This window comes from Cheilinus undulatus, linkage group 7, assembly GCF_018320785.1.
Source record: "Cheilinus undulatus linkage group 7, ASM1832078v1, whole genome shotgun sequence".
NCBI classification, from domain to species: Eukaryota; Metazoa; Chordata; class Actinopteri; order Labriformes; family Labridae; genus Cheilinus; species Cheilinus undulatus.
The window spans coordinates 54129571-54146510 of NC_054871.1; the positions used below are offsets into that span (position 1 = coordinate 54129571).

Consider the following 16940-nt stretch of genomic DNA (forward strand, 5'->3'; position numbering starts at 1 on the left):
TACATTTAGACCTTCATTAAAACCCTTTACTAAGATTTAATCTACATTAAGACCCTCATTAAGACCCTTTATTAGGTTTTAACCGACAGTTAGACCCTTTATTAGGATTTAATCTCAATTTAGACCCTCATTTAGACCCTTTAGGAGGATTTAATTCACATTTAGACTCTTTATTAGGATTTAATCTACATTTAGACCCTCATTAAGACCCATTATGAGGATTTAATTCACATTTAGACCCTTTACTAGTATTTAATCTACATTTAGACCTTCATTAAAACCCTTTACAAGGATTTAGTCTACATTTAGACCCTCATTAAGACCCTTTATGGGGATTTAATTCACATTTAGACCCTTTATTAGGATTTAATCTACATTTAGACCCTCATTAAGACCCTTTACTAGGATTTAATCTACATTTAGACCCTCATTAAGACCCTTTACTAGGATTTAATCTACATTTAGACCTTCATTAAAACCCTTTACTAGGATTTAATCTACATTTAGACCCTCATTAAGACCCTTTATGAGGATTTAATTCACATTTAGACCCTTTATTAGGATTTAATCTACATTAAGACCCTCATTAAGACCCATTGCTAGGATTTAATCAACATTTAGACCCTTTATTAGGATTTAATCTACATTTAGACCCTCATTAAGACCCTTTATTAGGATTTAATCTACATTTAGACCTTCATTAAAACCCTTTACTAGGATTTAATCTACATTTAGACCCTCATTAAGACCCTTTATTAGGATTTATTTCACATTTAGACCCTTTATTAGGATTTAATCTACATTTAGACCCTCATTAAGACCCTTTACTAGGATTCAATCTACATTTATTCCCTCATTAAGAACCTTTACCAGGAATTAATCTACATTTAGACCCTCATTAAGACCCTTTACTAGGATTTAATCTACATTTAGACCTTCATTAAAACCCTTTACTAGGATTTAATCTACATTTAGACCCTCATTAAAACCCTTTACTAAGATTTAATCTACATTAAGACCCTCATTAAGACCCTTTATTAGGTTTTAACCGACAGTTAGACCCTTTATTAGGATTTAATCTACATTTAGACCCTCATTTAGACCCTTTATTAGGTTTTAACCAACAGTTAGACCCTTTATTAGGATGTCATCTACATTTAGACCCTTTATTAGGATTTAATCTACATTTAGACCCTCAGTTAGACCCTTTATTAGGAATTAATCTACATTTAGACCCTCATTAAGACCCTTTACTAGGATTTAATCTACATTTAGACCTTCATTAAAACCCTTTACTAGGATTAAATCTACATTTAGACCCACATTAAGACCATTTATTAGGTTTTAACCGACAGTTAGACCCTTTATTAGGATTTAATCTATATTTAGACCCTCATTAAGACCATTTATTAGGTTTTAACCAACAGTTAGACCATTTATTAGGATTTAATCTACATTTAGACCCTTTTTTAGGATTTAACTGACAGTTAGACCCTTTATTAGGATTAAACCAACAGTTGGACCTTTTATTAGGATTTAACCAACAGTTAGACCCTGTATTAGGATTTAATCTACAGTTAGACCCACATTTAGGCCCTTTTTTAGGATTTAATCTACATTTAGATCATTTTATTAGGATTTAATCCACATTTAGACCCTTTATTAGGTTTCATCCACATTCAGACACTTTATTAGGATTTTCGTCCATATTTAGACCCTTTATTAGGATCCAGCTGTGTGGTCAGCAAGCTTCTGGTCTCCAGGTGTGTGGTCTTCAGATGTGTGGTCTCCAGGTGTGTGGTAAGCAGGTGTGTGGTCTCCAGGTGTGTCATCAGCAGGTGTGTGGTCTCCAGGTGTGGTCAGGAGTTGTGTGGTCTCCATGTGTCTAGTCTCCAGGTGTGTGGTCAGCAGGTGTGTGGTTAGCAGGTGTATGGTCTGCAGGTGTGTGGTCTCCAGGTGTGTGGTCTCCTGGTGTGTGGTTTCCAGGTGTGTGGTCTCCAGTTGTCCAGGTGTCCAGGTGTTTCGCTAGCAGGTGTGTGGTCTCCAGATGTGTGGCCTCCAAGTGTGTGGTCTGCAGGTGAATGGTGTCCAGGTGTGTGGTCAGCAGGTATGTGGTCTCCAGGTGTGTCGTCTGCAGGTGTGTGGTCTCCAGGTGTGTGGTCAGCAGGTATGTGGTCTCCAGGTGTGTAGTCAGCAGGTGTGTGGTCTCCAGGTGTGTAGTCAGCAGGTATGTGGTCAGCAGGTGTGTGGTCTCCAGGTGTGTGGTCAGCAGGTATGTGTTCAGCAGGTGTGTGGTCTCCAGGTGTGTGGTCAGCGTGTGTGTCGTCTCCAGGTGTGTGGTCAGCAGGTATGTGGTCAGCAGGTGTGTGGTCAGCAGGTATGTGGTCAGCAGGTGTGTGGTCTCCAGGTGTGTGGTCAGCAGGTGTGTGATCTTCAGTTGTCCAGGTGTCCATTTGTCCAGGTGTCCATGTGTGTGGTCAGCAGGTGTGTGGTCTCCAGGTGTGTGGTCAGCAGGTATGTGTTCAGCAGGTGTGTGGTCTCCAGGTGTGTGGTCAGCGTGTGTGTCGTCTCCAGGTGTGTGGTCAGCAGGTATGTGGTCAGCAGGTGTGTGGTCAGCAGGTATGTGGTCAGCAGGTGTGTGGTCTCCAGGTGTGTGGTCAGCAGGTGTGTGATCTTCAGTTGTCCAGGTGTCCATTTGTCCAGGTGTCCATGTGTGTGGTCAGCAGGTGTGTGGTCTCCAGGTGTGTCATCAGCAGGTGTGTGGTCTCCAGGTGTGGTCAGGAGTTGTGTGGTCTCCATGTGTCTAGTCTCCAGGTGTGTGGTCAGCAGGTGTGCGGTTAGCAGGTGTATGGTCTGCAGGTGTGTGGTCTCCAGGTGTGTAGTCTCCAGGTGTGTGGTCTCCAGATGTGTGGCCTCCAAGTGTGTGGTCTGCAGGTGAATGGTGTCCAGGTGTGTGGTCAGCAGGTATGTGGTCTCCAGGTGTGTGGTCAGCGGGTGTGTTTGGTCTGCTTGTGTTCTCCAGGTTGGATCCAGGTGTGTGGTCTCCAGGTGTGTGGTCTCTAGGTATGTTATCTCCAGGTGTGTGGTCTACAGTTGTGTGGGCTGCAGGTGTGTGGTCTCCAGGTGTGTGATCTCCTGGTGTGTGGTTTCCAGGTGTGTGGTCTCCAGTTGTCCAGGTGTCCAGGTGTTTCGTAAGCAGGTGTGTGGTCTCCAGGTGTGTGGCCCCCAAGTGTGTGGTCTGCAGGTGAATGGTCTCCAGGTGTGTGGTCAGCGGGTGTGTTTGGTCTGCGTGTGTTCTCCAGGTGTGTGGTCAGCGGGTGTGTTTGGTCTGCGTGTGTTCTCCAGGTGTGTGTTCTCCAGGTGTGTGGTCTCCAGGTGTGTGGTCAGTAGGTATGTGGGCTCCAGGTGTGTTTTCTTTAGGTGCAAGGTCTCCAGGTGTGTGGTCTCCAGGTGTGAGGTTAGCAGGTGTGTGGTCTCCAGGTGTGTCGTCTGCAGGTGTGTGGTCTCCAGGTGTGTGGTCAGCAGGTATGTGGTCTCCAGGTGTGTATTCAGCAGGTATGTGGTCTCCAGGTGTGTAGTCAGCAGGTATGTGGTCAGCAGGTGTGTGGTCTCCAGGTGTGTGGTTAGCAGGTATGTTGTCAGCAGGTGTGTGGTCTCCAGGTGTGTGGTCAGCAGGTGTATGATCTTCAGTTTTCCAGGTGTCCATTTGTCCAGGTGTCCATGTGTGTGGTCAGAAGGTGTGTGGTCTCTATGTATGTGGTTTCCAGGTGTGTGGTCTGCAGTTGTGTGGTCTCCAGGTGTGTGGTCAGTAGGTATGTGGGCTCCAGGTGTGTGGTCTTCAGGTGTAAGGTCTCCAGGTGTGTGGTCTCCAGGTGTGTGGTTAGCGGGTGTGTGGTCTCCAGGTGTGTCGTCTGCAGGTGTGTGGTCTCCAGATGTGTGGTCAGCAGGTATGTGGTCTCCAGGTGTGTAGTCAGCAGATATGTGGTCTCCAGGTGTGTGGTCAGCAGGTGTGTCATCTCCAGGTGTGTGGTCAGCAGGTATGTGGTCAGCAGTTGTGTGGTCTCCAGGTGTGTGGTCAGTAGGTGTGTGATCTTCAGTTTTCCAGGTGTCCATTTGTCCAGGTGTCCATGTGTGTGGTTAGCAGGTGTGTGGTCTCCAGGTGTGGTCAGGAGTTGTGTGGTTTCCAGGTGTGTGGTCTCCAGTTGTCCAGGTGTCCAGGTGTGTCGTCTGCAGGTGTGTGGTCTCCAGGTGTGTGGTCAGTAGGTGTTTGGTCAGTAGGTGTGTGATCTTCAGTTTTCCAGGTGTCCATTTGTCCAGGTGTCCATGTGTGTGGTCAGCAGGTGTGTGGTCTTCAGGTGTGTGGTTAGCAGGTGTGTGGTCTCCAGGTGTGGTCAGGAGTTGTGTGGTTTCCAGGTGTGTGGTCTCCAGTTGTCCAGGTGTCCAGGTGTGTCGTCTGCAGGTGTGTGGTCTCCAGGTGTGTGGTCAGCAGGTGTGTAGTCTCCAGGTATGTGGTCAACAGGTGTGTAGTCTCCAGGTGTGTGGTCAGCAGGTGTGTAGTCTCCAGGTATGTGGTCAACAGGTGTGTGTTCGGCAGGTGTGTCATCTCCAGGTGTGTGATCTTCAGTTTTCCAGGTGTCCATTTGTCCAGGTGTCCATGTGTGTGGTCAGCAGGTGTGTGGTCTCCAGGTGTGTGGTTAGCAGGTGTGTGGTCTCCAGGTGTGGTCAGGAGTTGTGTGGTCTCCATGTGTCTAGTCTCCAGGTGTGTCGTCAGCAGGTGTGTGGTCAGCAGGTATGTGGTCTCCAGGTGTGTGGTCTCCAGGTGTGTGGTCTCCAGGTGTGTGGTCTCCAGGTTCGTGGTGAGCAGGTGTGTTTTCTCCAGGTGTGTGCTCTCTAGGTGTGTGGTCTCTAGATGTTTGGTCAGCAGTGATCTGACAATTTGGCTGAATCATCTAGTATGTGCGTTTGGAGGATTAAAGATGAAAAACCTTTGAAGCCTTTGGTCTACCACGGTTTTTAAATATTTTCAGGTCAAAAATCATCTAGTGTGTGGCCGGCCTTAGTCTCCTGTCAGAGGGGGGCGGAGCCAATCAGAGCTGGGAGAGACCCACAGAGGTCCAGAGTCTGATAGGTGCTTTGTGTTTGGAGATACACTGTTCAGGGATCACAGTGGGGCCCCTGGAGTGTGTGTGTGATAGGTTTCATGATGGTTTCATGGTTCAGGGTTAATCCATCCAGATCTCTCTGCCCAGTGTGAATCAGTCATCACCCCTAAATCTAATAACTGGCTGTGACACTAGTCAGTGGGTGTGATAACTCGCAATGACTTTTTTAAATTCAGTTTGTTCTTAGAACCGATAGAAATGAAAACAAACAAACAAACAAAAAACAAACAAACAAAAAAAACCAACAAAACAAAAAACAGTCACACACAACAACTCAAAAAAGTCATTAGTGTATGGGACATCCCGGAAGCACTGGTGCTGGTAGATACGGGCCCCAATATCGTGATACTATTTATTAAAAACTCACGTATTTTAGATCAATCAACATTCATTATTAACACAGAGAAGAAGAAAAGAGTGGTCCTTATACCTGTTAGATACCAGGTGTTAAATCAGAGCTTCAGGCTTCAGGGGAATATTTGAGGAGAACGTCAGTGTTCAGGAGAATGTTTGAGGAGAACATCAGTGTTCAGGAGAATGTTTGAGGAGAACATCAGGTTCAACAGAATGTTTGAGGAGAACGTCAGGGTTCAGGGGAATGTTTGAGGAGAACATCAGGTTCAACAGAATGTTTGAGGAGAACGTCAGGGTTCAGGGGAATGTTTGAGGAGAACATCAGGTTCAACAGAATGTTTGAGGAGAACGTCAGGGTTCAGGGGAATATTTGAGGAGAACGTCAGTGTTCAGGAGAATGTTTGAGGAGAACATCAGTGTTCAGGAGAATGTTTGAGGAGAACATCAGGTTCAACAGAATGTTTGAGGAGAACGTCAGGTTCAACAGAATGTTTGAGGAGAACGTCAGGGTTCAGGGGAATATTTGAGGAGAACGTCAGTGTTCAGGAGAATGTTTGAGGAGAACATCAGGGTTCAGGGGAATGTTTGAGGAGAACGTCAGGGTTCAGGAGAATGTTTGAGGAGAACATCAGGTTCAACAGAATGTTTGAGGAGAACGTCAGGGTTCAGGGGAATATTTGAGGAGAACGTCAGTGTTCAGGAGAATGTTTGAGGAGAACATCAGTGTTCAGGAGAATGTTTGAGGAGAACATCAGGTTCAACAGAATGTTTGAGGAGAACGTCAGGGTTCAGGGGAATGTTTGAGGAGAACATCAGGTTCAACAGAATGTTTGAGGAGAACGTCAGGGTTCAGGGGAATGTTTGAGGAGAACATCAGGTTCAACAGAATGTTTGAGGAGAACGTCAGGGTTCAGGGGAATGTTTGAGGAGAACGTCAGGGTTCAGGGGAATGTTTGAGGAGAACTTCAGGGTTCAGGGGAATGTTTAAGGAAAACGCCAGTGTTCAGGGGAATGTTTTAGGAGAATGTCACGGTTCACGGGAATGTTTGAGGAGAACATCAGTGTTCAGGGGAATGTTTGAGGAGAACATCAGTGTTCAGGAGAATGTTTGAGGAGAACATCAGGTTCAACAGAATGTTTGAGGAGAACGTCAGGGTTCAGGGGAATGTTTGAGGAGAACATCAGCGGAATGTTTTAGGAGAATGTCAGGATTCAGGGGAATGTTTGAGGTGAACGTCAGGGTTCAGGGGAATGTTTGAGGAGAACGTCACTGTTCAGGGGAATGTTTGAGGAGAACGTCACTGTTCAGGGGAATGTTTGAGGAGAACGCCAGGGTTCAGGGAAATGTTTAAGGGTAAAGTCAGGGTTCATGGGAATGTTTGAGGAGACGTCAGGGTTTAGGGGAATGTTTGAGGAGAACGCCAGTGTTCAGGGGAATGTTTGAGGGAGAAAGTCAGTGTTAGGGGGAATGCTTGAGGGGAGAGTCAGGGTTCAGCAGAATGTTTGAGGAGAACGTCAGGTTTCAGGGGAATGTTTGAGGGGAACGTCAGGGATCAGGGGGATGTTTAAGGTGAACGTCAGGGTTCAGGGGAAAGTTTAAGGAGAACGTCAGGGTAAAGGGCAATGTTCGAATAGAACATCACGGTTTAGGGGAATGTTTGAGGAGAACATCAGGGTTCAGCAGAATATTTGAGGAGAACATCAGGTTTATGGGGTGTGTTTGAGGAGAACGTCAGTGTTCAGGGGAATGTTTGAGGAGAACATTGGGGTTCAGGTGAATGTTTGAGGAGAACGTCAAGGTTCAGGAGAATGTTTGAGGGGAACGCCAGGGTTCAGGGGAATATTTGAGGAAAACGTCAGCGTTCAGGGGAATGTTTGAGGCGAACGTCAGGGTTCAGGGGAAGGGTTAGGAGAACGTCAGTGTTCAGGGGAATAATTGAGGAGAACGTCAGGGTTCAGGGGAATGTTTGAGGAGAACATCAGAGTTCAGGGGAAGGGTTAGGAGAACGTCAGTGTTCAGGGGAATAATTGAGGAGGACATTGGGGTTCAGGGGAATGTTTGGGGAGAACGTCAGAGTTCAGGGGAATAATTGAGGAAAACGTCAGGGTTCAGGGGAATGTTTGAGGAGAACTTCGGGGTTCAGGGGAATGTTTGAGGGGAACGTAAGTGTTCAGGGGAATATTTGAGGAGAACATCGGGGTTCAGGGGACAGTTTGAGGAGAACGTCTGGGTAAAGGGCAATGTTTGAATAGAACATTACGGTTCAGGGGAATGTTTGAGGTGAACGGCAGTGTTTAGGGGAATGTTTCGTTGGAGATCTTCGGGGTTCAGGGGAATGTTTGAGGAGAACATTGGGGTTCAGGGGAATTTTTCAGGAGAACGTCAGGGTTCAGGGGAATGTTTGAGGAGTACGTCAGGGTTCAGGGGAATGTTTGAGGAGAACGTCACTGTTCAGGGGAATGTTTGAGGAGAACGCCACTGTTCAGGGGAATGTTTGAGGAGAACATCGGGGTTCAGGGGAATGTTTGAGGGGAACGTCAGTGTTCAGGGGAATATTTGAGGAGAACATCGGGGTTCAGGGGACAGTTTGAGGAGAACGTCTGGGTAAAGGGCAATGTTCGAATAGAACATTGGGGTTCAGGGGAATGTTTGAGGTGAACCGCAGTGTTCAGGGGAATGTTTCGTTGGAGATCTTCGGGGTTCAGGGGAATGTTTGAGGAGAACATTGGGGTTCAGGGGAATTTTTCAGGAGAACTTCAGGGTTCAGGTGAATGTCTGAGGAGAATGTCAAGGTTTAGGAGAATGTTTGAGGAGAAAGGGGAATGTTTCGTTGGAGCTGTCATGTCTATGGGAATGTTTCGATGGAGCATTCAGGTCTAGGGGAATGTTTCGTTGGAGGAGTTAGGTCTAGGGGAATGTTTCGTTCGAGCATTCAGGTCCAGGGGAATGTTTTGTTGGAGGAGTAAGGTCTATGGGAATGTTTTGTTGGAGCTGTCATGTCTATGGGAATGTTTCGTTGGAGCTTTCATGTCTATGGGAATGTTTCGTTGGAGCAGTCAGGTCTAGGGGAATGTTTCGTTGGAGCAGTCATGTCCATGGGAATGTTTCGTTGGAGCTTTCATGTCTATGGGAATGTTTCGTTGGAGCAGTCAGGTCTAGGGGAATGTTTGGTTGGAGCAGTCAGGTCTATGGGAATGTTTCGTTGGAGCTTTCATGTCTATGGGAATGTTTCGTTGGAGCTTTCATGTCTATGGGAATGTTTCGTTGGAGGAGTTAGGTCTAGGGGAATGTTTCGTTGGAGCTTTCATGTCTATGGGAATGTTTCGTTGGAGCAGTCAGGTCTAGGGGAATGTTTGGTTGGAGCAGTCAGGTCTATGGGAATGTTTGGTTGGAGCAGTCAGGTCTAGGGGAATGTTTCGTTGGAGCTTTCATGTCTATGGGAATGTTTCGTTGGAGCTTTCATGTCTATGGGAATGTTTCGTTGGAGCAGTCAGGTCTAGGGGAATGTTTCGTTGGAGCAGTCAGGTCTAGGGGAATGTTTCGTTGGAGCAGTCAGGTCTAGGGGAATGTTTTGTTGGAGCAGTCAGGTCTATGGGAATGTTTCGTTGGAGCTGTCATGTCTATGGAAATGTTTCTTTGGAGCAGTCATCTCTATGGGAATGTTTCTTTGGAGCAGTCATGTCTAGGGGAATGTTTCGTTGGAGCAGTCAGGTCTAGGGGAACGTTTCGTTGGAGCAGTCAGGTCCAGGGGAATGTTTCGTTGGAGGAGTAAGGTCTAGGGGAATGTTTCGTTGGAGGAGTCAGGTCTAGGGGAATGTTTCGTTGGAGGAGTCAGGTCTAGGGGAATGTTTCGTTGGAGCAGTCAGGTCTAGGGGAATGTTTCGTTGGAGGAGTCAGGTCCAGGGGAATGTTTCGTTGGAGGAGTCAGGTCTAGGGGAATGTTTCGTTGGAGGAGTTAGGTCTAGGGGAATGTCTCGTTGGAGCAGTCATGTCTATGGGAATGTTTCGTTGGAGCTTTCATGTCTATGGGAATGTTTCGTTGAAGCAGTCAGGTCTAGGGGAATGTTTCGTTGGAGCTTTCATGTCTATGGTATTGTTTCGTTGAAGCAGTCAGGTCTAGGGGAATGTCTCGTTGGAGCTGTCATGTCTATGGGAATGTTTCGTTGGAGCTTTCATGTCTATGGGAATGTTTCGTTGAAGCAGTCAGGTCTAGTGGAATGTCTCGTTGGAGCTTTCATGTCTATGGGAATGTTTCGTTGGAGCTTTCATGTCTATGGGAATGTTTCGTTGAAGCAGTCAGGTCTAGGGGAATGTTTCGTTGGAGGAGTCAGGTCTAGGGGAATGTTTCGTTGGAGGAGTCAGGTCTAGGGGAATGTTTGGTTGGAGCAGTCAGGTCGATGGGAATGTTTCGTTGGAGCTTTCATGTCTATGGGAATGTTTCGTTGGAGCTTTCATGTCTATGGGAATGTTTCGTTGGAGCAGTCAGGTCTAGGGGAATGTTTCGTTCGAGCTTTCATGTCTATGGGAATATTTTGTTGGAGCAGTCAGGTCTATGGGAATGTTTTGTTGGAGCTGTCATGTCTATGGGAATGTTTCTTTGGAGCAGTCATGTCTATGGGAATGTTTCGTTGGAGAAGTCAGGTCTAGGGGAATGTTTCGTTGGAGAAGTCAGGTCTAGGGGAATGTTTCGTTGGAGCAGTCAGGTCCAGGGGAATGTTTCGTTGGAGCAGTCAGGTCTAGGGGAATGTTTCGTTGGAGCAGTCAGGTCCAGGGGAATGTTTCGTTGGAGGAGTAAGGTCTAGGGGAATGTTTCGTTGGAGCAGTCAGGTCTAGGGGAATGTTTCGTTGGAGCAGTCAGGTCCAGGGGAATGTTTCGTTGGAGGAGTAAGGTCTAGGGGAATGTTTCGTAGGAGCAGTCAGGTCTAGGGGAATGTTTCGTTGGAGCAGTCAGGTCTAGGGGAATGTTTCGTTGGAGAAGTCAGGTCTAGGGGAATGTTTCGTTGGAGCAGTCAGGTCTAGGGGAATGTTTCGTTGGAGCAGTCAGGTCCAGGGGGATGTTTCGTAGGAGCAGTCAGGTCTAGGGGAATGTTTCGTTGGAGCAGTCAGGTCTAGGGGAATGTTTCGTTGGAGCAGTCAGGTCTAGGGGAATGTTTCGTTGGAGCAGTCAGGTCTAGGGGAATGTTTCGTTGGAGCAGTCAGGTCCAGGGGGATGTTTCGTAGGAGCAGTCAGGTCTAGGGGAATGTTTCGTTGGAGCAGTCAGGTCTATGGGAATGTTTCGTTGGAGGAGTCAGGTCTATGGGAATGTTTCGTTGGAGGAGTCAGGTCTAGGGGAATGTTTCGTTGGAGTAGTCAGGTCTATGGGAATGTTTCGTTGGAGGAGTCAGGTCTAGGGGAATGTTTCGTTGGAGGAGTTAGGTCTAGGGGAATGTTTCGTTCGAGCATTCAGGTCCAGGGGAATGTTTTGTTGGAGGAGTAAGGTCTATGGGAATGTTTTGTTGGAGCTGTCATGTCTATGGGAATGTTTCGTTGGAGCTTTCATGTCTATGGGAATGTTTCGTTGGAGCAGTCAGGTCTAGGGGAATGTTTCGTTGGAGCAGTCATGTCCATGGGAATGTTTCGTTGGAGCTTTCATGTCTATGGGAATGTTTCGTTGGAGCAGTCAGGTCTAGGGGAATGTTTCGTTGGAGCTTTCATGTCTATGGGAATGTTTCGTTGGAGCTTTCATGTCTATGGGAATGTTTCGTTGGAGGAGTTAGGTCTAGGGGAATGTTTCGTTGGAGCTTTCATGTCTATGGGAATGTTTCGTTGGAGCAGTCAGGTCTAGGGGAATGTTTGGTTGGAGCAGTCAGGTCTATGGGAATGTTTGGTTGGAGCAGTCAGGTCTAGGGGAATGTTTCGTTGGAGCTTTCATGTCTATGGGAATGTTTCGTTGGAGCTTTCATGTCTATGGGAATGTTTCGTTGGAGCAGTCAGGTCTAGGGGAATGTTTCGTTGGAGCAGTCAGGTCTAGGGGAATGTTTCGTTGGAGCAGTCAGGTCTAGGGGAATGTTTCGTTGGAGCTGTCATGTCTATGGAAATGTTTCTTTGGAGCAGTCATCTCTATGGGAATGTTTCTTTGGAGCAGTCATGTCTAGGGGAATGTTTCGTTGGAGCAGTCAGGTCTAGGGGAATGTTTCGTTGGAGCAGTCAGGTCTAGGGGAATGTTTCGTTGGAGGAGTCAGGTCTAGGGGAATGTTTCGTTGGAGCAGTCAGGTCTAGGGGAATGTTTCGTTGGAGGAGTCAGGTCCAGGGGAATGTTTCGTTGGAGGAGTCAGGTCTAGGGGAATGTTTCGTTGGAGGAGTTAGGTCTATGGGAATGTTTCGTTGGAGCTTTCATGTCTATGGGAATGTTTCGTTGAAGCAGTCAGGTCTAGGGGAATGTTTCGTTGGAGCTTTCATGTCTATGGTATTGTTTCGTTGAAGCAGTCAGGTCTAGGGGAATGTCTCGTTGGAGCTGTCATGTCTATGGGAATGTTTCGTTGGAGCTTTCATGTCTATGGGAATGTTTCGTTGAAGCAGTCAGGTCTAGTGGAATGTCTCGTTGGAGCTGTCATGTCTATGGGAATGTTTCGTTGGAGCTTTCATGTCTATGGGAATGTTTCGTTGAAGCAGTCAGGTCTAGGGGAATGTTTCGTTGGAGGAGTCAGGTCTAGGGGAATGTTTGGTTGGAGCAGTCAGGTCGATGGGAATGTTTCGTTGGAGCAGTCAGGTCCAGGGAATGTTTCGTTGGAGCAGTCAGGTCAGGGAATGTTTCGTTGTAGCAGTCAGGTCTAGGGGAATGTTTCGTTCGAGCTTTCATGTCTATGGGAATATTTTGTTGGAGCAGTCAGGTCTATGGGAATGTTTTGTTGGAGCTGTCATGTCTATGGGAATGTTTCTTTGGAGCAGTCATGTCTATGGGAATGTTTCGTTGGAGAAGTCAGGTCTAGGGGAATGTTTCGTTGGAGAAGTCAGGTCTAGGGGAATGTTTCGTTGGAGCAGTCAGGTCTAGGGGAATGTATCGTTGGAGCAGTCAGGACTAGGGAATGTTTCGTTGGAGCAGTCAGGTCCAGGGAATGTTTGGTTGGAGCAGTCAGGTCGAGGGGAATGTTTCGTTGGAGCAGTCAGGTCCAGGGGAATGTTTCGTTGGAGCAGTCAGGTCTATGGGAATGTTTCGTTGGAGCAGTCAGGTCTAGGGGAATGTTTCGTTGGAGCAGTCAGGTCCAGGGGAATGTTTCGTTGGAGCAGTCAGGTCTAGGGGAATGTTTCGTTGGAGCAGTCAGGTCTAGGGGAATGTTTCGTTGGAGCAGTCAGGTCTAGGGGAATGTTTCGTTGGAGCAGTCAGGTCTAGGGGAATGTTTCGTTGGAGCAGTCAGGTCTAGGGGAATGTTTCGTTGGAGCAGTCAGGTCTAGGGGAATGTTTCGTTGGAGGAGTCAGGTCTATGGGAATGTTTCGTTGGAGGAGTCAGGTCTAGGGGAATGTTTCGTTGGAGGAGTCAGGTCTATGGGAATGTTTCGTTGGAGGAGTCAGGTCTAGGGGAATGTTTCGTTGGAGTAGTCAGGTCTATGGGAATGTTTCGTTGGAGGAGTCAGGTCTATGGGAATGTTTCGTTGGAGGAGTCAGGTCTAGGGGAATGTTTCGTTGGAGGAGTCAGGTCTAGGGGAATGTTTCGTTGGAGTAGTCAGGTCTATGGGAATGTTTCGTTGGAGGAGTCAGGTCTAGGGGAATGTTTCGTTGGAGGAGTCAGGTCCAGGGGAATGTTTCGTTGGAGGAGTCAGGTCCAGGGGAATGTTTCGTTGGAGCAGTCAGGTCCAGGGGAATGTTTCGTTGGAGGAGTCAGGTCCAGGGGAATGTTTCGTTGGAGCAGTCAGGTCCAGGGGAATGTTTCGTTGGAGCAGTCAGGTCCAGGGGAATGTTTCGTTGGAGGAGTCAGGTCCAGGGGAATGTTTCGTTGGAGCAGTCAGGTCCAGGGGAATGTTTCGTTGGAGGAGTCAGGTCCAGGGGAATGTTTCGTTGGAGGAGTTAGGTCCAGGGTGTGTTCGTCTGCTTCATATCTGCTCTGTTTTATTTCCAGTTGGAGAACATCAGCTGACGGGACACAAAGTGGCGGTAAAGATCTTGAACAGACAGAAGATACGCAGCCTGGATGTGGTCGGCAAAATCAAACGAGAGATCCAGAACCTGAAACTGTTCAGACACCCACACATCATCAAGCTGTGAGTAGAGAGCAGCCATAATCCTCCTTTAGTTCCACCTGAGCTCTGTTAATCTACTGCCTGTTTACTGTGGCCATGGTCTGCCTCTTTCGGTTGTTTACTTTTCACTGAGACCTACTGAGCATGCTCCTGCCAGCTGAAGTCTGTTCTTTCCCAGTCCTCAGCTCAGACCAGTGAGAGAGTCGTGATCCCGTCCAGGTGTCTCCGCTCATCATTTTGTAGTCCTCTGACCTTGTTGTGTTCGTCCTGTCAGCCTGCTGTCTCTGTGGAGTCACTCCGAGTCTCCCTGCAGTCTGTGGTTATTTTTAGTCTGGGGTTAGGGTCGGTCCTCGCCGCTCTGTGAGCTATGGCAGATATGTGAGCCCTCAGTGAGCAGGCTGCAGCTCTGTCACATATTTACGTCCACTAACACGGGTATTTTAGGCTCATCATGCATCGGCGGGCTACAAACAGCTGCACGGACCGCTCTGTTATTTTAAACCAGCACAAATGAAATGACCTAGAATGAGCTGCTTTGATTTCCCAGAGACCTCTCTGGTTGGATTTCACTGATGACAGAGAAAGACATTCTGATTCAGAGCTGCTCGTTTGTCCCACACTCAGCTGATTAGGTTCTGCAGGATTAAAGCAGAACCTCTGAAGAGAACCCACTCACTAGATCAGGGGTTCTTCATGGTTTTATTTCATTCTTCTCTGTTCTGTAGGTAGGTGATCACTCAGCACCCCCCCAGGTTTCTTCATGGTTTTATTTCATTATTCTCTGTTCTGTAGGTACCAGGTGATCAGCACCCCCCAGGTTTCTTCATGGTTTTATTTCATTCTTCTCTGTTCTGTAGGTACCAGGTGGTCAGCACCCCCCCAGGTTTCTTCATGGTTTTATTTCATTCTTCTCTGTCTGTAGGTACCAGGTGGTCAGCACCCCCCCAGGTTTCTTCATGGTTTTATTTCATTATTCTCTGTTCTGTAGGTACCAGGTGATCAGCACCCCCCCAGGTTTCTTCATGGTTTTATTTCATTCTTCTCTGTTCTGTAGGTACCAGGTGATCAGCATCCCCCCAGGTTTCTTCATGGTTTTATTAAATTATTCTCTGTCTGTAGGTTCCAGGTGATCAGCACCCCCCCAGGTTTCTTCATGGTTTTATTAAATTATTCTCTGTCTGTAGGTTCCAGGTGAACAGCACCCCCCCAGGTTTCTTCATGGTTTTATTTCATTCTTCTCTGTTCTGTAGGTACCAGGTGGTCAGCACCCCCCCAGGTTTCTTCATGGTTTTATTTCATTATTCTCTCTGTTCTGTAGGTACCAGGTGGTCAGCACCCCCCCAGGTTTCTTCATGGTTTTATTAAATTATTCTCTCTGTTCTGTAGGTACCAGGTGGTCAGCACCCCCCCAGGTTTCTTCATGGTTTTATTTCATTATTCTCTGTTCTGTAGGTACCAGGTGATCAGCACCCCCCCAGGTTTCTTCATGGTTTTATTTCATTCTTCTCTGTCTGTAGGTACCAGGTGGTCAGCACCCCCCCAGGTTTCTTCATGGTTTTATTAAATTATTCTCTGTCTGTAGGTACCAGGTGGTCAGCACCCCCCCAGGTTTCTTCATGGTTTTATTAAATTATTCTCTCTGTTCTGTAGGTACCAGGTGATCAGCACCCCCCCAGGTTTCTTCATGGTTTTATTTCATTCTTCTCTGTTCTGTAGGTACCAGGTGATCAGCACCCCCCCAGGTTTCTTCATGGTTTTATTTCATTCTTCTCTGTTCTGTAGGTACCAGGTGATCAGCACCCCCCCAGGTTTCTTCATGGTTTTATTTCATTCTTCTCTGTCTGTAGGTACCAGGTGGTCAGCACCCCCCCAGGTTTCTTCATGGTTTTATTTCATTATTCTCTCTGTTCTGTAGGTTCCAGGTGATCAGCACCCCCCCAGGTTTCTTCATGGTTTTATTTCATTCTTCTCTGTTCTGTAGGTACCAGGTGATCAGCACCCCCCCAGGTTTCTTCATGGTTTTATTAAATTATTCTCTGTCTGTAGGTTCCAGGTGATCAGCACCCCCCCAGGTTTCTTCATGGTTTTATTTCATTCTTCTCTGTTCTGTAGGTACCAGGTGATCAGCACCCCCCCAGGTTTCTTCATGGTTTTATTTCATTCTTCTCTGTCTGTAGGTACCAGGTGATCAGCACCCCCCCAGGTTTCTTCATGGTTTTATTTCATTCTTCTCTGTTCTGTAGGTACCAGGTGATCAGCACCCCCCCAGGTTTCTTCATGGTTTTATTTCATTCTTCTCTGTTCTGTAGGTACCAGGTGATCAGCACCCCCCCAGGTTTCTTCATGGTTTTATTAAATTATTCTCTGTCTGTAGGTACCAGGTGATCAGCACCCCCCCAGGTTTCTTCATGGTTTTATTTCATTCTTCTCTGTTCTGTAGGTACCAGGTGGTCAGCACCCCCCCAGGTTTCTTCATGGTTTTATTTCATTCTTCTCTCTGTTCTGTAGGTTCCAGGTGATCAGCACCCCCCCAGGTTTCTTCATGGTTTTATTTCATTCTTCTCTGTCTGTAGGTACCAGGTGGTCAGCACCCCCCCAGGTTTCTTCATGGTTTTATTAAATTATTCTCTGTCTGTAGGTACCAGGTGATCAGCACCCCCCCAGGTTTCTTCATGGTTTTATTTCATTATTCTCTCTGTTCTGTAGGTACCAGGTGATCAGCACCCCCCCAGGTTTCTTCATGGTTTTATTTCATTCTTCTCTGTTCTGTAGGTACCAGGTGATCAGCACCCCCACAGATTTCTTCATGGTGATGGAGTACGTGTCTGGAGGAGAGCTGTTTGATTACATCTGCAAACATGGACGGGTAAGAGGGCGGGGTCAGGAGAGGTCAGACTGGTGATCCTGCTGCTGGTGTAAGGGTTTTATCCCCTCATTGACGGCTGGATTTAAGGGCACACTCTCTCCAGGCTAAAGCTGGCTGATAATACAGCCCATTTAGAAATAACTTTTAGGGGTTTTTTGTGATGATTTTTTTGCTCATTTTGCAAATTTGATATGAACTGTTGTTTTAAATAGAATGATCATTTTTATATAGTTCTCATATTTAATAAGAAAAACACACAAAAATATGTTTTTTTTTGTACATTGTTATAAAAATATGGCACTAGAACAGGGGTGTCAAACCCAAGGCCCGGGGGCCAAATCC

The 16940-nt window shown here is 46.9% G+C and overlaps 1 protein-coding gene across 2 annotated transcripts in view; it reads left to right on the forward strand.

Moving 5' to 3' along the window:
* The window catches only part of prkaa2 (protein kinase, AMP-activated, alpha 2 catalytic subunit), a 75634-nt gene that overhangs the window by 4543 nt on the left and 54151 nt on the right, over positions 1–16940 (forward strand). For both annotated transcript variants that reach the window (XM_041790540.1, XM_041790541.1), the window contains exons 2-3: positions 13612–13753; positions 16505–16598. In XM_041790540.1, the coding sequence (XP_041646474.1) occupies positions 13612–13753; positions 16505–16598 (236 nt within the window). The remainder of the gene's footprint in view (positions 1–13611; positions 13754–16504; positions 16599–16940) is intronic.